Below are 20,948 nucleotides of genomic sequence, written 5' to 3'. Positions count from 1 at the left end.
CAGCCCCCTACCTCGCAGGTTCCGGATAAAGTCTTCCAGCATCATCTTCCGGTCGGGCTTGATGTTGGGGCTGTACATGTCGGTGTTGAGCAGGATAATGGCGAAGGCCAGGATGAAGATGGTGTCCGGGTTGTGGAACTGCTGCACCACCTCGGGGTTGCACATGCAGTAGCGCTGGCTGGGGCAGGGGACACGGTGTGGGTGTCAGGGATCCCACCCTCCCCGAGTGCCGGCAGTGGGGGGATTCAGGCAAGTGTCCAGTTCTCTGAGGGCTGAGGCCCAGAGAGGCTCCCCCTCACCCCACTGACCACTGTCTGCCCTTGACCCTGGTCCTTGTCCCCACCCAGGGGACCAGGAAGGTATCACATACCCACAGACCCCCCTCCTGTGCCAGCCAAACATAGCTGCTTGGTAGAGATGTGCCAGCTGATGGGGACAAGTGAGGTACTGCAGGCCCTTGGCAGCCTGGTGCTGTCCAGCTTAGAGGGCCTGAGGGGTTCTGTCCCTCCTCTTTCCTCCCCTCCTGCATCCCTAGCCCAACTTCCGTCCCCCAGGCTCACAGCAGCTCCTTGCCCAGCCACCCTCCCTCCAGGCCTGGGCGTGTGCAAGGGAAGTGGGGCTGGGGAAGGGGTCCCACCTGAAGGCCTCGATGAGCCGCTCCACCTTCTGGGCCTCCCCCTGCACGCGGATGTGCGCCTGGAACTTGCGCAGGGCCTCGTCCAGCTCCATGGCCGAGAAGTCCATCTCGTCCACCACGCAGCTGAGGGCGGGAGGGGACGGGATGGTGAGCGAGGTCGGCCGAACTTCCCTCCACCCTCCAGAGCGAGGAGAAGGGCACAGCCCACTTGCTGCTGCCCCCCGACCCTACCACCCTCTTGGCGGGGGAATCGATCCACCCCAGGGGCTCTTCCATAGCCCGGGAGGACCCCTCACAGCTCTGCTCCCCTGATGAGCCTGTGAAGCACTGGAGCTGCTAGGAACCTGGCCCAAGACAGCCGCCGGCCAACCGTGCAGGTGCTGGGGCCGGGGAGGCTGGGCCAGGCCTCCTCGCTTCCAAATCCTGAGTCCTTTCCTCTCAGCCCCAGAGCTTCCGGAGTCAGAGGTTTAAACTGTGGGAAGACATGGTTTCCTCCTCCGTCCAGGGGTGTCTATCTTTCTCTCTGGTGTCCGCTTCCATTTGGGGACCTCATCTTACACCAGCCCTCCTGGGTCTGGGTGTCCGTGGCCAAGGCGCCTCCACCCCTGCTCACAGTGTGACAGACGCAGCAGGATTCTGGGCCTGGGCCAGACCTGGGGTCTCAGTCGCCCCTCTTGGAACCTCGTTTCTTCTTCTGAGAAGGGAGGGTCAGAGTCCTGCTCCCCAAGGGCTCTTCCACCTCTGAAGTGCCACCTCTGACCCTGGAGAATTTGCCTCTGAATGCCTCCACTTTGTGGGGAAGCTTGGGCCAGGCGCCCCGCTGGGCAGTCTCACTCCTCTGGCTTGGCCTGCTCTTCCTGGGGGTCTGGGCCCAGGTCCACCCAACCCCCAGCACAGCCCGCCTTACCCTCCCTGGGGGCCCTGTCCCCGAGGCCAGGAGCAGTGAGCAGAGGGTCCTCCCCCACAAGGCAGCAGGCCTGACACCCCTCGGTCCACAGAGGCTCCTATGTGGAGCGGACGGTGCCTTCCTGCTCCCTCGCCCTAGTCCACTCTCTCCCTGCTGGTCCCCTTACCCCCACCACATGGCCCTCTCTCTGCTCCCACAGCCCGCAATGATGCCATCAGGGTCACAGCCCTGGACACCACGCCCACCGGCCCTGCCCGCAGAGTGTGGCTCAGTGCCCAGCACATGCACAGACTCAGGAGACACTGGCCAAGGGGCTGGGTGAGCAGGGCGACACGCCCTGAGCAGGACCCACCCCCTCGGTGACCCCAGGTTCCATGCTGCCCATGGCCTGGAGACTCAGACACCCCTGCTCGATCTGCTGCCAGTTTTTAGGGGAAAGCAAGGAGCCCGCGTGGCAACGGTCAGGGCCCCTGCCTGCCCCACTCCTCCCGGGAGCAAGGAGGGGAGGCCTCACTGAGCCACCCAGAGAGGCCAGGGCCGGGGTTCTCTCCCCCTAGGACCAGGCAGATGGCCAGACACCTGCCCTCAGGCTTGTCCCCCTGAATAGAAAGGGGCCAGAGGTGGGGCTGGGAGGTGGAGGCAAGGATTTGGTCCAGGGATGAGAACCGGCAGCGTCTCGGCATCTGAGACAGACAGCAGTCCTGCAGGTAAGAGGCTGTTCTGAGTTCTGGGCAGTTCCTGTCACCTCTTCCCTGAACCATCCCCAGGTGAAGGGCACGTGGACTCTGAGAGCAGCATCACAGGGCCCGCACGTGTATGTCCCCCAGCCCAGCCCAGTCAGGAGACAGGAGCCCAGCACGATAGAGCCAGACAGTGATGCCGACTGGAGGGGGTGAACCAGTGCAGCCAGGGAGCAAGAGGGCCTGGAGCTGGAGCGGGGAGCCAGGGGAGGGAGACAGAGACGGAGTCAGTGAGAGAGACAGGAATGGAGAGTCCAGTGGAGAACAGGGGCAAAACAAAGACAAGAGGAGAAAGAGGGAAAGACAGAAGACGGACAGGGAAAGGCCGAGGAGGTGAGGGGAAGAAGCACAGCGGCTGGGCCAGGTGGGCCTGGGTGTGGAGCAGGGGCAGCACATGGCTGCCCTGCAACCCAGGGCCCCATCCCTGCCAACTATTGTGGAGCCAAGCAGGAGGCAGCGATGCCCAGCCTGGCCATCCCTGACACAGAGGCCTGGCTCCCCAGAGGCCACAGCAGGACCCTGGTCCTTCCAGTCTGATGTCCAGCCACTGCCCAGGACTGGCCCCTGTCCTCTGCCTGCAAGACTCTGAACCCTGAGGTCCTGGCACCCCATGTCCCTCCCAGAGCTTCTGTCCATGGACCGTCCCCCAGGCTCTGGACCGGGCTGACCCCATGATGGGGTGTGGGTGCTAGAGGCCCAGGCACCTAGGGAGGCATCAGGAGGCAGCGGTGCAGCAGCTGGGAGAGGGCGGATGTGCCCAGCCAAGCGTGGCGCCTATCTTCCAGCCCTTTGTTAGGTGACCCAGCTGCTCTGCGCTCAGAGCTGCAGCTAAAAGCTCTGGTAATGAGCCTCCCAGGTAAGGAGCAGGACGGGAGCTCAGCCAAGTGGAAATGCCAGCCCACAGAGCAGGGTGCGGGGTGACTCATTTGTGGCCACTGGGTGGGGAGGCCTCTGAGGGTGGACACCCGGGCCATGGGCTAGAGAGGCTATACCTGCACCTTGGGGCACCCCATGGAAAAGCTGCAAGGAAGTTGGTTAAGATGCAGAGCCCCAACCCTACCCCAAACCAGACAATGTAGAGGAGAATCAGTCTACACCACAGCAACAGCAATGCCAGAATCGAGCCTCGTCTGTGACATACACCGCAGGTAACGGCAATGCCAGATCCTTAACCCACTGAGCGAGGCCAGGGATCAAATCTGCATCCTCATGGATACCAGTCAGATTTGTTTCCACTGAGCCATGACGGGAACTCCACCATCTGATTCTTAAAAACTGAGAACTAATGGCTGAGCCAAGTGCACAGTGGGGGCTTTAAAAATGTGCGTCCAGAAGCTCCTAGGACCCCCTGTATCCCCTTGGCTCTCGGGGGGCTTTTGTGGTGGGGGTGGTGAGGAGGGGAGGGAGGGATGGGGTAAAGCCGGATGCAGCCCCCCACCCCCGAATCCACACGTATTTCCTGCTTCCTCCCTGCAGTTGCCACCACAGGCATGGGTGTTTGACAGGCAGGTGATCTGGGGTTGTCAGATCTTAGAGAAAAAATCTGGACATTTTCTGTAAAACTAGAAGCTGTTCTGAGAGGTGGAAACACACTACTGACCCTTGGAGACAAATGGCTTCCTCTCTGCAGAGCCAGGGGTTGGGCCAGGTGACTCAGGGCTCCCCCACCGGCTCACTGTGACATTCTCTGCTGAGGACCCAGACACAGCGAGGGCCCACAGTCTGTCTCTCTCGAGACTCTGTGATGTGCCCAGACAGCAGGGGATGGCGGTGTCACTTCTGGCTGCCTTTGGAATACAGCTCAGGATGGTGGCTGCACCCCACCTCCTCCCGTGAACCACTGTGCCCTCCTAGGGCAGGTGTGGGCCGAGACTTTGCTCACCTGGGGGCGGGGCCGATGTCCCCGAGCCTCCCCGGCAGCATGCTGCCCTCTCCCCATGTGGGAGCCCAGCCCTCCCTGCCCCGGTCTGCCTCTCTTCTCCCCGCTCCATCCTTCTCTTATTTCGCAGTATCTACTCACACTTAAATCTCCCCTCCTCGACCTTCTTTGCTGTCACCCTGGAGACAGTTGTCCAGATCCTGTCTGCTGCCTCCACCTGCACAGCCTACAACCCTCTCTCCTCTCCCGTCATCTTTATGGCGAAAAAAAATCACACGTTTCTGGGTGGTCGTTCCTGACACATGGTCTCCCCATTTTACAGAAGGCAAAACTGAGATGGCAAAGGGGCTTGCCCGGGGCTCCCAAAACTGGAAAGAGCCTCCCCACTTCAGGGTCCCACTGCTCTAGCATTTACTGAGCGTTGTTCTCGTGCTTCACTAAGTGGGCAACAGCCTCAGTCCTGTGGGATGTTATTCCATGAGGAAACTGAAATTCACCAGAGAGCTGGCCCTGCAGAGGGACTGCACACAACACACTCCTGGTGTGTCCTCTCTTGGGGGCTGGAGCTAATGTGTCTCTCCCTGGGGACTGCTAGCCACCCAGCTGCCTGGTGACACCCAGAAGGGGCTGAGGCGGGGCAAGTGGATACGTCACAGAGTCACGGGCAAGGGCCATTTTGCTACCAGCAGTCACACAAGCGCACAGAGCCCACAGCAGGGGCCATATTCCTGACCCCTGCCTTCTGCTTTCTGGGGCTTTCTTTGACCCCTGGTTGCTTGCCCTCCCTCCTGACCTCCCTTCCCACATGCACTGAGCACCTCCTGTATACGCGCACTGTGCTAGGGACCTGGAACACATGGCAAACAACACAAACACAGATCCTGTCCCAGGAAGAGAAACAGACATTAAATGCAGAGCCAAAAGTAATTGTTTCAGGAGCTCCTCCCATGAAGCAGTGGGTTAAGAATCTGACTGCAGAGGCTCAGATTGCTGCTGAGGTGTGGGTTCAATCCCTGGCCCAGCACCCGGTGCAGTGGGTTAAAGGACCTGGTGTTGCTGCAGATGCAGCTTGAATTCAATCCCTGGAGCGGGAACTTCCACATGCTATGAGTGCAGCCATAAAAAGGAAAAAAATTATTTCATTATAGTTATGATTAAAGCCTATGTAGGGAAAGGACAGGGTTTTATGATGGGACAAAGGAAACCCACTTTTTATCCGAATGTCCCGAGGTACCTCTTTGGGCATTCTTTGGGGATGTGACCTGAAAGGTGAGTACCAGGTGACCAAGGGAAGGGGTGGGGTGGGAAGAGCTTTCAGGAAGAAGGGGGACAGCAGATCCCAAGGCCTGTGGTTGGAAAGAACTTTCAAGGTCCAGAACGAGCCAAGGAGGCTGCGATGGGGACGGAGAGTGAGGGATCCATCCTGAATCCAGAGGGAGACCACGGGAGGGTGTGGTCGGAGGAGTGAGACCATGCAGTTTGTTTTAAGATGATTTCTCTGGTGTTGGGAGAGAATGAATGAAGAAGGAAGATGAAGCGAGAGCAGGGGGCCCATCCGGATGTACCTGCAGAGCCAGAGCTAAAGAAGCTGGGCCCTGGGCTAAGGTGGAGCAAACTGAGGGGACAAAGTGAGAGACTGTCAGAGAAAGAACTGATGGGACCAGGTGACAGAAGAGCGTGGTGGTGAGGAAAAGCCTCAGAGCTCAAGCCTGAACACCCAGTGGCCCAGCGGGCCTCATTTTTGAGGTGGGTCCTTAATGGGTGGACCCCTGTGTTGGAGGAGAGCTGGAGACCTCATGTGTTTTGGACACATGAAGTTTGAGATGTTCTTTCATATCCGTTTAGTATCTACTCATCATTGTCATTGGCACCCAAAGTTTTGCCTTGTCTATTTCATAAATTAAAACCCAGCCTGGACCCTTCCTTGCTCTCTAGTCAGAAGCTCTTCTCCTCTTTGGAGCCAAACTTCTAGAAGCCATCCCTTCTATTACTCCTCAATCCCATTCACTTTTCAACCCACTCCAGCCAAGCATCTTCCCCAGCATTCCATCGGAACTGTCGAGGCTACCACTGGCCACCATGTTGCTAAGCCCAGTGACACCAACTTCTGTCCTTATCCCACCAGCCTCTCGGCAGCATCACTGTGGTTAAAGACTCCTTCTTGAACCCTCCTGCACTGTTGGTGGGAATGTAAGCTGGTACAGCCACTATGGAGAACCGTTTGGAGATGCCTTAGAAACCTACACATAGAGCTTCCATATGACCCCGCAATCCCACTCTTGAGCATATATCCAGACAAAACTCTACTTAAAAGAGACACATGCACCCATATGTTCATTGCAGCACTATTCGCAATAGCCAGAACATGGAAACAACCATCAACAGATGATTGAAATAGGAAGATGTGGTATATACACACAATGGAATACTACTCAGCCATTAAAAAAATGACATAATGCCATTTGCAGCAACATGGATGGAATTAGAGACTCTCATACTGAGTGAAATGAGTCAGAAAGACAAGACAAATACCATATGATATCACTTATAACTGGAATCTAATATCCAGCACAAATGAACATCTCCACAAAAAAGAAAATCATGGACTTGAGAATAGACTTGTGGCTGCCCAACGGGAGAGGGAGGAGTGGGAGGGATTGGGAGCTTGGGGTTATCAGATACAACTTAGAATAGATTTACAAGGAGATCCTGCTGAGTAGCATTGAGAACTATGTCTAGATACTCATATTGCAACAGAACAAAGAATGGGGAGAAAAATGTATACATGTAAGAGTAACTTGATCCCCATGCTGTACAGTGGGGGAAAAAAAAAAAAGACTCCCTTCTTGAAACACTCCTCTCTCTTGTTTCCACCCCCTTCCCCTTCCCCAGTCTGACCTTTCCTCTCTGGAGGCACCCCATCCATCTGACCTCTGATTTTAGGGGTCAGATTTGGGGTTGGCCACTCTTAACAACCTCTCCCCAGGGTGCCTGCCCATTCCAATGGTTCTGGTTGCCAATGCATGCTACAACTCTTAACTTTATCTCTTGCAATGCAATAATAATAATAATTATTATTATATATAATATATATATATGGCACCAGAAGGATGTGGAAGTTCCCTGGCCAGGGATCGAACCCTTGCCACACCAGCATCTGAGCTGCTGCAGTGACAATGCCAGATCCTTAACCCTCTGTGCCACCAGGGAACTCCCACCCTTATTATTTTATCATTAGTCACTAACTAGTTAATTTATTGGAGGTGGGGGGTTGATCTACAGTGTTTATAAGAGACCAGGTTAAGCAATGGTGCTACTAAGCACAGAGGAGGGCTGCTGAGTATGAAGGTCAGGTACTGGGCCACTGTCACAAGACCACAGTGGTGCTAGCATCTCTGGGAGGAAAGTCACATCTCAGGGTGTACATATCCTTATGTTTTACCAAGTATTACTATTTTAACTTGCTCTAAGTATTTCATAATGTCTAGTTTGAGGAATTCTTCAGATGAAATGTCCCCACACCCAGCATCTCTCTCCCCTCCAAGCTGAAAATATCTACATGTTTATTTGGTATAATCTGCACAAATTACTCCAATGGGCCTGAAGCAAAGGCAGAGTCACATGGAAAGACTGAGTGTTCGGAACTCTCAGTGGCCCAGGAGGCTGTTGCTGTGATCGGCTACCTCTGTTCTCGCCCACCCGGCCCCAGGCCCTGCTGCCTCTCCCTGCCTCTGTGCTCCACCCACCGATACCCTCCTTGAGGCCACTGCGGGCAAGGGCCTCACCGCCTGGCCACTACGGTGATGGTGACAGTGACGGTGACAGCCTCCCTGCCCCCGAACCATCTCCGGGAACACCTCTGAGATGTCCATTTGGTTCTGTCACTCACTCCTCTGCTGACAGCTTTCTAAGGGCTCACACACCCCTCGGATGAAGCATTCCTGGGGTGGATGAGTGCATGAGAGACAGACACACCACAAGAAGGAAGGAACCATGAGCAGGGGGTCAGCTAGGGAAGGACCCCTGTGGCAGGTGCCTTTGGAAGCTCTGTCTGGTGGCCCAGATCACCTGGAGCTGCACCCTGGACTCGGCTGCCAGGGGAAGAGCTCCGTGGATTCTATATGGCAGACAGCGGTGTGTGCACAATTCCCACTTCCTTCAAATGCAAACACAGGCCAGTGAGTGATGAGAACCTGGCAACCTGGCCCTGATTGGGCTGCTCCCGGGTGCTGTCTGGACCTGCCTGGGGACGTGCCACTGATGCGGAGTGGGGGTGGCAGGCTCCTGCTCTGGCCTCCCTCTCCTTCCTATGAGTTTCTGCAGGGCAGCGCCAAGCCCCTCACAGGGCTGCAGGAAGTGTTAGCACAGATGTTCCCTGCATCTGCACAAACAGGTATAACCTTGCATGAAATTGCTTGTTAACACCGATTGGGGCGTGGAGTTGGTCTGTGTTGCAGGGAAATGAAGCGTCGCACGTAACTGTGATCAAAACGAATGTCGTCATCTCGACTTTTTTTTTTTTTTTTAAATGATATCAAGACAAAGGAACAGTCTGGGAGCTGAAAAACAGGTAATGGTAGCAACAGGGATTTTTAACTGGCCGGAAGAGAGAGCAAAGATCTCGAAGGTGAGGCGCGGACCCAGGCCGGGAAGATGCACATGCTGTGCCCACGTAGGATTTCGCTCCTGATGGAGACAGGTCTAGGTTTCAGGATTAGGACACAAAATGAAACCACCCACTGCCATCAGCTGGAGGAACCCGGGTGTTATTTCTGCACTTCTCATCTCATACAATTCAATTAAAAATATCCCCATCCGCCAGAGTTATTTTTGTTAGTCAGAACTCATAACGTGCCTGACAAAGGTCAAGGCTTTCTGGCCAGAAGACAGAAAAGGAGGCAACTGACGCAGGAGGGCCTGCCAGCGTCCCTGGTGACAACAGAGGGACACAGGACATCTCGTTTGAGGTCCTCAGAAGGGATAGTTGCCAGACACGCTTGAAACTGCCCACAGAGGAGCCAATGTGGACACTAAGGCCCTTTCCCTTTTGCTGGGCCTGGCAGTCCCCTGTTCGCCCGTGGTTCTCAAACTTGAACATGCCTCAGCATCGCTGGGCAGGCTCATCAACATGCTGGGCACCAGCCCAGGGTTTCTGACTCCAGGGGTCTGGGCTGGAGTCGGAGAACTGACATGGCTAACAAGTTCCCAGTTGCTGCCGCTGTCTGGGGACCGTGCTCCGCACCAATGATGGGGTGGGGTGGGTAGGAAGAAGGCAGGCTTTCGGTGTCAGGCACCCTTGGATTTGAATCTTGTCCCCACCACATACTGGTTCAGTTCTAGTCACTTAGCCTCTCTGTGCCTCACTCTCCCCATTTCTAGAAGGGAGCTAACACCTAGAACACCCAGTGGGCGGGAGGCTATGGGTTTTAGAAGAGACAATGTATGTAAAGTTCCCGGTTTATATCAGACCTTAAGAAATGAGTGTTCTTGGGAGTTCCCGTCGTGGTGCAGCAGAAATGAATCCGACTAGGAACCGTGAGGTTGCAAGTTCAATCCCTGGCCTTGCACAGTGGGTTAAGGATCCGGCATTGCCATGAGCTGTGGTGTAGGTCACAGATGCGGCTTGGATCTGGCGTTGCTGTGGCTGTGGTGTAGGCTGGAAGTATTAGCTCCAATTCAACCCCTAGCCTGGAAACCGCCATATGCTGTGGGTGTGGCCCTAAAAAGCGGGGTGGAAAAAAGAAATGAGAGTTCTTAGGGACTGAATTGGCGGTGATGTGGCTGGTGAATAAGTAGATCTGAGGTTCCCTCTAGCATAGGTACAAAGACCCTTTCCCCAGGCCAGTTAACTCTGCCTGAAACTCCATCATTATACCCATCAGCTGTTTAAAACACACGTCTATCAGAGAGAGGAAACTGAGTCAGCGCAGACCAAGGGAGACTCGTGGATCTGTTTCTCAGCTCTGCTTTCTTCTCAGAGGAGAGGGTCAGGGTCTGGCAAGTACAGGTGAGTCAGGGGTGGGATAGCACCTGATTCTGCTCCACTGCTCTGCCCAATGGCCAGGGCACTAGCCATCTCTTACCTCTGGGCCTCAGTTCCTGCCCCAGGAAAAATGAAAGGGCTGGACCAGCTGACAGTCCAAGGCATTTCTCAGGACCATGATTCCCAACCGGGGTCTGACAAACACCAGAAAGGCATTCGGTCCACCTGTCTTTTGGGATGAGCACAAGGCAGGATGGTGCAGGGCGAAGGGCTCAGGTTATGGGTCACTCCACCCAGCTTCTGATCTCAGCACCGGTCAGCTCTGTGTGGACAAGCGATCCACTCTCTCTGCTCCTCGGTTCCTTCACATGGTGCAGACTCACAGCACCCACGTCACAGCACTGCTAGGAAGATGCAACAGGCTTTGCATGTGAGGTTCTTGGAACTGTGCCTGCTGGCACACAACACACACTTGACACGTGTGAGCTGCTATTAGGATGCTCCCCAGCCTGCTCACTCACAGACGGCCACCTAGAAACCCCAGGGGAGAGCAGCTTCCAGGAAGCCCCTCCAAGAAGTCCCAGTGCAAAGAGCGACAGTTTCAGCCACACGTGACTATCACACAGGATTGAGAGAGACCCCTCCAGAGCTAGGACCTGAGTCCTCAGGAAGGAAGTGAGGGGTGGGGGTTTTCATTTTTGTGTCAAAATCCAACTCATGTGCACAGGCCACCAAGCCAAGGGGGTCTCAACTCTGGACTTGTTCACTCCATGTCTGGGGTCCCGAGATCACATATAGGGGTAAGTGATTCTTAAATGTCAAAGACTCTTCTCTGTCCAAGAGAACCTCTGTCCATGTGCGTGAGTGAGGGCGGGGGAAAGGGCACTGGAGAGGTGAGGGGTAAAGGTCAGAAAACGCAAAGACACCTCCTTTAGCAGAGACCCCCCTCCTTCCACTCCTCTGGGCGGGGCCAGTGTCAGGTTTTCAGAAATGTGGACATAAGCCCCGACTCACCAGGGTCAGCCTGGACCCCAGCCTGCTCTCCCCTCCCTCACGGAACTCCCCAGGAGCAAGGCAAGCCTTCTGAAGCCACACACAGACCACGCTCAGGACCGTCTCGAATCACTCCTTCCCAGCGATGAAAGGCCAGAGCCTCCCAGCCTGTTGAGTTTGACAGACAATCTGTCTTCATTTCTGAATGTCCCCTAAGAAGAACAAATCTGTTACACTCTGACCAACACATTTCCATGGAAATGAAGTAATGAAATCTGACTAAAACGTCAAACTCTAACGTCTAACCAGGAATGGAGCAGATGCCATGAGGGAAGGAACACCCAGGAAACTTGCTTCTGGCTGCTCGACCCAAAAGCTGCCCTTTGTGCATTTCTACGCAAATGATAGATACCGATGCCCTGATACCCTCGGCCCGGGTGTGACTCACGTCACAGAAGATCGCCGAGGCCAGGAAAGGGACTGCTCGCAGCCAGCACAGAACATACATTCCCCCATCCAACAGTCTTCCAAGCTGCTGAAGCGAATATTTCAGAAAGGAAATAGAGCAGAGCCAAATTTCCCAGCCATGTGAAAACTGAGAGGGAGACACTTCCAGCCCCAAAGGATCTTGATTCTGGCTGCTGACTGCATACCCATCTCCAGCACCAGAGAGACTTCCTCCAATTACAGGGCCCCCCAGCCCCATCTTGTTGTCTGGGGGATAGGCTCATCTCAGACCAGCCCTTAGGAGTCTGAGTTTGCCCTGCGTTGGGGGTAGGGAGGCAAGGGGTCTCCTGTCCTGTGCTTTTAAGTGGGAAGAGAATCATAGAAACAGCTGATACTATAAAAGAATTTACTAAGCATCAGGAACCGAGTTAAGCATTTTATATGCATTTAAAACATTTAATTCATATGACTGGTTCTGTTAGACCCATTTGACAAGTGAGGAAACTAAGGTTGGCTTCGCCCAAAAAACCCCCACAAAAACAGGAAAAAAAAAAAAAAAAACCCAGGTAAACACTGGAACGGACATGGCCCTCTGAGCCCAGAATGCCTTGTCACATTATTCGGTAAAGCCTGGTTAGATACACGCCAGGAGTGGGTCTGGAGTGGGTCTTTCATGGCACTAGGACACAAAGGTCAGCTGCCGAGAGCACCAGGGGCTGATTCTGGAGGCAAATGTCACCACATCTCTGATGCTCATGAATCTGCTCAGCCCCTCCTCTCCTCCCTCCCCTCCCCTCCACGGCAGGCCCAGGATGGGGGGCGGGGGAGAGAGATTGTAGCCTTTCTCCTTCCTGTCTGGCTGCATCTTCGTGCTGTGGCTTGGGCTCAGTCTCCAAGGGGATGGGTGATTTATGTCCTTTTATTCAGCAAACAGCTTTGCAGAGAATGGATGTGACATGCTGAATGTCACTGGTGAGGGTGGGGGCGCATGTAGAATTCCAATGAAGCCTTCCAGGCCTGGACAAAACGGCACCAGGGGACTGCCATCGTGTGTTTTCTCTGGTGGGAGTAAGGAAGAGGCAGTGGATCCTGAAAGGTCCCCCGAGAGCTGGCCTGAGTGGCAGGGAGATTCCACTCTCTCTGCTTCTCTGTCCACTCCGGGCACCTCACAGGAGACAAAGCAGGCAGTCAGCACACCGCGGACTTGGGCAGCAGGGCTCCTTTCTGCAGAGCTGCCATTGCAGGCTGAGTGGGCCAGAACAAAGCACAAGAACTGAGGCATCACAGGAGCAGAATCGTGGCTCAGCTCTGCACTCCCTATGCCCACAATACCCACTGGGGGCTCCTTGGCCCCTCATCTCTCTCTCTCGTTTCTCCCCATAGACTGAGGCCAGAAGCCAGGCCTATTCCTCCCCCATTCTACACACACACATACACACAGAGGCCCAGCTCAGCCCTGTTCTCAGCACACAGTAGGAACTCAGTATTCGTTGAATGAGTGATGAATGACCATCTTGTTCTCCCATGAACGCTGGCACCCCCCGCACTGCCCTGGGGTCCAAGGGCTGCTCTGGGTGGCTCTGCCAGGATGACAACGCATGTTTAGGAGAAATGCGTGATGCCAGGATGCTACAAATGCACTAAGAATTCGGAAAGATGATAGATTCACAGCAGTTGGAGGGACCTTTGCGATCACACAGCCCAACTGTCTATCTTTATAGACAGGAAGCCGAGTGGAGCAGACATGGCTTGCAAAGCCCCCAGGGATGTTAGGAGCAGAGAAGGGGTCAGAGCTGGGACTCTCAGATTCGCCCTCTCTCCCGCCCACCGCACAGCTCTGCCTCCAAGCCTGGTCCAGCTCAGCTCCCTCCTGGCAAGGGCTGCAGTGGCTGGTCAGAGTCTCCAGCCCACACACACGCTCTCCCAGGGAGGGTGGCAATTCATTTTCATTGTGCTGCTCAGCACAACCTGGGCTTCAGAAAAGCCGTGTGTTCCCAGAACTGCAGGTCAATGGGAGCCTAGCAGGTTAGAATTCAGGGCCGGGCCACACGGGGACTGGAAAGGCAGGAGAAAACAGACCACACAGCCAGGGCCTGCCCCAGAGCGGAGAGACAAAGCAGGGTCACCCCCAGGGGGTGTGGGGCAGTCAGAAAGCATGAAGCCATAGGGCACAGCACCTCCACTCACCCTCCTCCGGAAAGGGGACAAAAGCAAATGAAAAGGCCAGCAAGATGAACCAGATGGAGGAATAGGGGAAAGGAAGGAGCCAGAGAAATTACACGATCTTTCTCTTCTGTCAGTTCCTCAAGGCTTCCCCGCAGGGCTCCCACAGGGCGGGGGTGGCGGGGAAGGGGAGCCAGAAGGAGCGGGAGAAGAAAGGAAATGTGGTGCACTTGCTGGTTCTGGCACTCAGAGCATCTAGACCACAAGTCCCAGGAGGGGCAGCTAATTGTCCAAAGCCACCCAGAGTCAGGGGCAGGAGCCGGCTTCTGTCAACTGAGAGCCACCAGGGATTCCAAGGTCACTCAGATGGGTTCAAGCCCCCCTCTTCCAACTGCACTCAGCTAAAAATCACCCTATCACAAATTTAGGGATGTGAAAGTGATTCCAGAGGGCAACTGGTCTCCTCTCTTAATCCAACCCCTCTACCCTGCGGGCATTGAAATGCCTGCCCAGAGACCAGTGACTGAAGACACAGCCACCAAGTCTGCTCCATAAAGAGAAGCTAGGTCTCTGAGTCCACCTCAGGGAGTCAGGGACTGACAGCCACTCCTAGGCTTCCAAACCCTGGAGTATGAGACCCTGATCCTGGGGATCAGGCCCTCGCTGCTCCAAGGGCAGGTACAAAAGGAAGACTTTCTTCCAGGATCCCTGGAGAAACACTTCAGCTGAGTGTACCCAAGGAGAAGGAGACGTGGAGAGAAGCAGGGATGGCTCCTTGCTGAATGGTGACTTTCCAGGAGGAAGAAAGCTAGCTTAGGGGGGCTAGCAGAAGAGAGAAGGGGTATCAGGAGTACCAGGCAGAGGCAGGGGTCAGAAGCAGACGTCATGGTGCCTCATCCCCTCTTTGCCGGGGGAGACGTGGCTCTGCTCCTCCGCCCCAGAGTATGACCCCCTGCCCTGTGGTAGCTCTCAGGGATGGGATGGAGTGTGAAGAGACTCTCATCTACTGGCACCACATCCATGAAACTGAACACTAGCAAAGGCAGTCCCCTCACACATACCCCAAACTCCCCATCTACTGGACTAAAACTTTTTTTTTTGTCTTTTAGTATTTTTAGGGCTGCACCTGCGGCATGTGGTGCTTCCCAGGCTGGGGTAGAATTGGAGTTGTAGTTGCCGGCCTACACCACAGGGGATATGAGCCATGTCTGCGACCTACATCACAGCTCACAGCAATGCCAGATCCCCAACCCACTGAGCAGGGCCAGGGATCGAACTTGCATCCTCATGGACACTAGTTGGGTTTGTTAACCACTGAGCCTCGATGGGAACTCCTAAAACATTTTTTTTAAATGGCTGCACCTGTGGCATTATGAAAATTCCCAAGGCTAGGGACTGAATGCGAGCCCCAGCTGAAACCTAAGCCACAGTTGTGTCAAAGCCAGATCCTTTAACCCACTGCACCTGCGCAGGATCCAAACCCCTGCCTCCACAGTGACCCCAGCCACTGTAGGCGAATTCTTAACCCACTGTGCCACAGTGGGAACTCCCAAAGCAATTTTTTGATTGTGTGAGCTTGGTGGTCAATCATAGCACTTTCTGGTTCTAAAAGCCCTCTGTCTAACGCCTTCTTTTTCTGCCTCATGTCTCCTCCACAATATGAAGCAGACACTCAGAGGCTGGGGGGGCCGGACAGGCAGCAGGAGAGGGTGGGCTGAGAGGCAGGTACCCCAGGCAGAGGTGGCGCCGGCGCTGACAAAGCCCTCTTCTTTTTCAGGCTCACTCTCTCGCCTTTCGGACTCCCTTGACCATTTCCCGCCCCCACTCCCAGCGCCCGCACGCACCGAGGAATAAGTGGCCAAAAGACTGGAGGGGAAGCAGTGATTGGTTAAGGACAATGGGGCTTATGGCTCCTAGACCAATCAGGAAGCCGCTAGGACTGGCTCTGGGACTTCTGGGAAATCGCCCAGTCCTGTCCTCCCGCTCCCCATGTCCTTCTTTAGCAGAGGTTCCAGGACACCCCGGAGGTCCAGGAGGATGGGGCTAAGCGGAGGGTGGGACGGAGCCCGGAGGCAGGGCACTCACTCCAGCACGTCGCGGTTGAACTGCTTCTTGCTGTTGCCCAGAAACTCTCCGATCATTTGGCGGCTGAGGCCCTTACGTTGGAGCAGGAAATGGGCCACTCCAATGGGGGTGTCGGGGATGAAGCCTCGAGAGATCAGGAACTGGATGCCCTTGTCCGGGTTTCTGGGGTGGGGTGGAGTGGGAAGGAGTAGAGAGTGAGGCAAGGCCGCGTGTGACTCCTTACCTCCCTTTCTTCCAGCCCGGGGAATACGCAAAAGTGCCTGGAGGTCCTTGGAAAGAGTTCCCCGGAGCTGCAGAGGGGATCCCCTTCCGAAGCCCCTCTCCCCATATCTCCTAAAGCTCCCCACACAAGAGTGAAGACAGTGTGGGGCTGGGAGGTCTGGCCAAACAAAGTGGATTCCTGAGCAGGTGAAGGAGTTTACATAGTGTACTGGTGATCACGTTTGCCTCACACAGCATGCAGCTCACCTTACTTGGGTGAGCTTGTCTCTTTTTCAGTTAAATGACATAATCACACTATCTCTAGATATTCTTAGGAAGTTTGCAAATGTTTTATGTCAGATGAGCAACGAACAGTAGCTATTCCCCCTAGAATATAAGCTTCTTAAGACCAGGGATGTGTCTTGCTCATCTTTGAGGTTAGGGAGTCTGGCATTCCAAAAACAACCACTTAATGAGTAAATGAACACATGTGTGAATGGTTTCTGCTCGGTCGTCACTGATTAGGCGGGAGGGGCTGCAGTGTTTTCCCCGCTCAGCACCATAAAGGAAGAGGGGAGTGAGGAGTGGAGAGGAGTGTTTCCAGCACTTGAAACGTCTGTAGGAAGGGCTTGAGTGTTTCCTCTGCTTGGCGCCGGCTGTGTGCCTCCTGGTTGCAAGGAAAGTTCTGGCTGGGGGCTCTGAGCTGTGGTAGTCTTTCATTTTTCTTCCCCCATGCTCCTGCCCTCTGCTGTCCCACCTCTGCTTGCTTGACACGCCCCTCTTTGTCTCTCCCGCTCTCTACCCATACCCGGTGGGGTAATGCTGTCTCCCTAACTTCATGTCCTACCTGAATGATTTCTGCTCAATTCTCACACTACCTATAAGTGCTATTATCACACTATAAGTACTGTTATTTACTTAATATTGCATTTTCTTTTAACTTCTCTCACTTTGCAAAGCCTAGCTTCATCTAGCAGTACTAGTGGTTAAAGCAGGGGTTTGAAGTGTTTCATCCCTAATCCTTAAAATGAATTCATAGCAATTAAAGATAAAATGTACATCCCCACCAGTATCTCAAGGAGCAGGCGTGGCACAGAGGCCACCTGGGAAGACGCTAGGACGCCCGCCCACCTGCTCACCTATATTGCCCCTCCCCCCGCCCCCGCCTCCCATGGACTTACATGTTGAAGAGGTTGAGGCCGATGCGGTAAAGCCGCTTGCGCAGGGTGTCGGTGGAAAGCGTGGGGGACTTGCAGCTGGCAGGGTTCTCGCAGTGGTAGCGCGGCAAGCTCAGGATCATGGCCTGCAGGGCCTCCTTGGAGGCCGAAGCTGATGCTTCCGAGCCTGACTTGGCGGATTTGGTGGACGTGCTGCTGCTGCTCAGCTGCTCCGAGTTGTCGACGGCCTCGGCCTCCACCTCCGCCTCGGCCCCTTTCCGGGCCTCCTCGGCCTCCTCCTCCTCGTCTTCCTCCTCCTCCGCCGCCGCCGCCGCCGCCACCTGCCCCGCGGCCCCCGGAGGGCTGGCGCTCAAGGCCCCGCGGGCTCTGGCCTCTGCCCTCACGTCCTCAGCGGGCGCGCCCCCCTGGCTGGCGCTGGGAGCCTCTGGGCCCGCCTGCCCCCCGGCCTCGCCCTGCTCTACCTTGCCCGCCGCGGACTCTGCGGGGGCCGGGGCTGTCTGCGCTCCCAAGCAGTTGGCCACGGACAGAGCCGTAGAGGAAGAGACGGAGATGTTCTGGCTGGCAATCTGCACGGTGACATCTCGGAAAGCCATCATGAGGGTGCTGCCGTGGCCCTGGGGCGGGCCCGTGGGCTCGGTGGGCTCGGGCCCGGCCCCCGGGTGCACGCCCTCGGGCTCCCGCACCTCTGCCTCCAGGCCCGGTGGCCCCGCGCCTGCGCGCAGGGCCTGGTGGATCTGGTAGGCGCCGCTCTCCTGCAGGGAGCACATGGTCTTGAGGCTCCAGGTGCTGAGGGCGTCGTCGATGGACTTGGCCAGGGACTGCACCTGCTCGGTGAAGGAGTCCTCCAGCTCGGTGAGTGTGCCCGCGAAGGTGGGTGGCAGGGAGGGCGAGCGCACCAGCGGCAGCCCCGCGAGGCCGCAGCCCTCCAGGAGTGCCCGCTCTGCCGCCAGGCTCTCGGCGGTGGGCGCGCGCACCTTGCGCAGGGAGATGCGACGTGGCAGGCGGCTCTCCAGGAGCGAGTTGCGGATCTTCTCGAAGTTCTTGCTGAGCTGGTACTGGCGGAAGGCAGTTTGGATGGTGCAAGCGGCGCGCCGGGACACCAGGTGGCCCCCGTACTTGTGTTCTAGCATTTCAATCTGCAGCGAGGACAGAGAGGAGCAGGAGCGCAGTTAGGGTAGGGGTGTGATGGTCTTTGCCAAAGACGGCTGCGGCTGTCGACCAGGGCAGAGGGTGACCTGGCTAAACTTAAGGCGGGGCCCAGGAATATACAGCTAGGGGCACTGAGGGGCTTGTGTCTGAGAACTCTAGCATGCCATGGCCAGAGATGCCAAGTCGCTGTGGGATATAGGACTGGATTCCGGGGATTAGTGATGCTCGGCGGCGCAGGAGACAGAGGAGTTTCAGATGGTAGTCAGATATTGCTGCTGAGGTGGTTATTTTCAAATGTTCATATCAGAGGTGCATATGAAGTAGTTATGGGTAATATGCATGATATGTTGAATTTACATTAAAATACTCCATCCAAAAAATGGAAGGTTTAGATGAAATATTAGTAAGACTTGTTGGAGCTGGGAGATGGTTAGTTTGTTATACTTTTCTTTCTGCTTTTGTGTATATTTTTAAACAATAGAAAACCTAATATTAAATAGGCTTAAAAAAAAGTGCTGCTACTCCTGTTCTCCTACTTTCTCAGCATCCACGTCACTGCATCAGGGTGGTTTCCTGTGCCTGGGAGCATTGTAAGAGTTGAGACTGAGGTTTGATCATCTGTGTATTCTCAGTACCCAGCCCAAGGGCTGGCACATGGTAGAGCTCAATAAATGTGAACTTAATAAAAAGACAGGTGAATGATGGATGGATGTTTCAATAGTGGGAATCCCTCCAGGCTACCATGCTCCACAACTCCAGTCACCTGTTTTCAAAAACGGAATGCTTATAGCCAAGGCAGGCTTGGTGGGGCTGGCTGGTGGGGGTGAGAGTCGGGGATGCTGCCTCATCTGGGCAGATATGAACCCAGGAAACCTTCTGGCACCTGCCAGTCTGTCTTCAAGGCCCTTCCTCCCCCTTCTCTCAGCTCTGTCTCCCCTCTGAGGTCTTTTCTCCTCCTTGGGTTGCTAAGCTCTCACTTTTTCTCCCTCATCAAAAGCCTTTCAGGAAAGGAATAGAAAGACATCCCCCTTGGGAGTTCCCTAGTGGCTTAGTAGGTTAAGGATCTGATGTTGTCAAAGCTGTGGCTCTGGGGAGTTCCCCTTGTGGTTCAGCAGAAATGAATCTGACTAGTATCCGTGAGGACTAGTCTGGTTGGGGATCCAGTGTTGATGTGAGCTGTGGTGTAGGTCAGAGATGCAGCTCGGATGGAGGCTGGCAACTGTAGTTTCGATTTGACCCCTAGCCTGGGAACCTCCATCTGCTGCACATGCAGCCCTAAAAACAACAACCACACAATAAAGAGTTGTGGCTCAAGTTACTGTTGTGGGTGGGTTTGATTCCTGGCCTGGGAAACATCCTGGCCAAGAAAAAAAGAAATGAAATAAAAAGGAAAGAAAGAAAAAGTCCCCTTGAGATGTGCGCAAATGACTAATGATGTTTAGCAATTCTCATTCCTAGAGATTTTTGCATGTAAATACCAGATAAAGCCTGTGTTAAGGGGATGGTAGCACTGTGGGTTCCATCAGTCCTTAGGGAAGTTTGGAAAGTGAGAAAGTATCTCTGGACCCTGAAATGATATCCTTTTCCCAGCCCAGTACACTTTGCTTACACAGAGTGTCATTCCTGAACTAAGAATCAGTGGGTGAGATCAACAATCAAGGCAAGAAAATCCTCTCTCCTATGTTCCCCCAGGACCATGCATGGGGAGGGGTTCAGATAGAAAGGCCAAGTTTCACCCTCAGTGCAGTGCACTTCCTGCTCCCACCAGGAACTGCAGCTGGAGAGACTCCCTCCCTACCACCCCGGCCATGCCCTCTGTTCCCTGCCTGTGGGTGCCCTACAGCTAGACCAGCAGAAGCACCCTCCTGGCCTCCTTCTCTCAAGTTCTACTTCCCTGTTACCCCTCCCCTAGCACCATGGAAACTGACCCCAAGCAAGAATTCACCTCTCTTTCCTCCCAGGCCTAGTCACATATTTAGGGAAGCTTCAGGCCCAAGAGAGCTTCTCTTTAGATTATGAGAGGCTGTTGGCAACAGGGGGAAGGTGTGAAATCGCATCGCCTCAAGTGTTTCCAAAATGGTAGAAGATCCTCCTGGCATGGTGTCACCCTGCTTGGAGGCAGAGGCTGGCAGAGATAACCTCAGAGACTTCCTCTACCAGCCAGGGTCCATGCTTCCCCGAAGGAGAGAAGGAAACTAGGCTTTACATGCTTGAATCTGTTCCATCAACCCACCACTAGACTGTAAGCCTTATGAAGGTGACTTTGCCTGCCATGCTCACTGCTTTCTCCCCGATGCTTAAAGAGTGCCCAGTACAGGAGTTCCCATCGTGACGCAGCAGAAACAAATTTGACTAGGAACCATGAGGTTGCAGGTTTGATCCCTGGCCTTGCCCAGTGGGTTAAGGGTCTGGCATTGCTGTGAGCTGTGGTGTAGGCCACAGATGAGGCTTGGATTCTGCATTGCTCTGGCTGTGGCTGGCCGTTGTAGCTCCAATTGGACCCCTAGGCTGGGAACCTCCATATGCTGTGGATGCGGCCCTAAAAAGCAAAAAAAAAAAAAAAAGTGCCCAGTACACAGTTGACTT

The 20,948-nt window shown here is 54.8% G+C and overlaps 1 protein-coding gene across 1 annotated transcript in view; it reads right to left on the bottom strand.

Annotated features, from left to right (window-relative positions):
* The window catches only part of IQSEC3 (IQ motif and Sec7 domain 3), a 94,650-nt gene that overhangs the window by 21,357 nt on the left and 52,345 nt on the right, over nucleotides 1-20,948 (bottom strand). Inside the window, 4 exon segments of the mRNA XM_005664089.3 lie at nucleotides 12-178; nucleotides 638-760; nucleotides 15,835-15,996; nucleotides 17,217-18,349. Coding sequence (XP_005664146.2) covers nucleotides 12-178; nucleotides 638-760; nucleotides 15,835-15,996; nucleotides 17,217-18,349 — 1,585 coding nt within the window.

Source organism: Sus scrofa, chromosome 5, assembly GCF_000003025.6.
Source record: "Sus scrofa isolate TJ Tabasco breed Duroc chromosome 5, Sscrofa11.1, whole genome shotgun sequence".
NCBI lineage: Eukaryota > Metazoa > Chordata > Mammalia > Artiodactyla > Suidae > Sus > Sus scrofa.
This window is presented reverse-complemented; position numbering and strand designations above follow the sequence as displayed.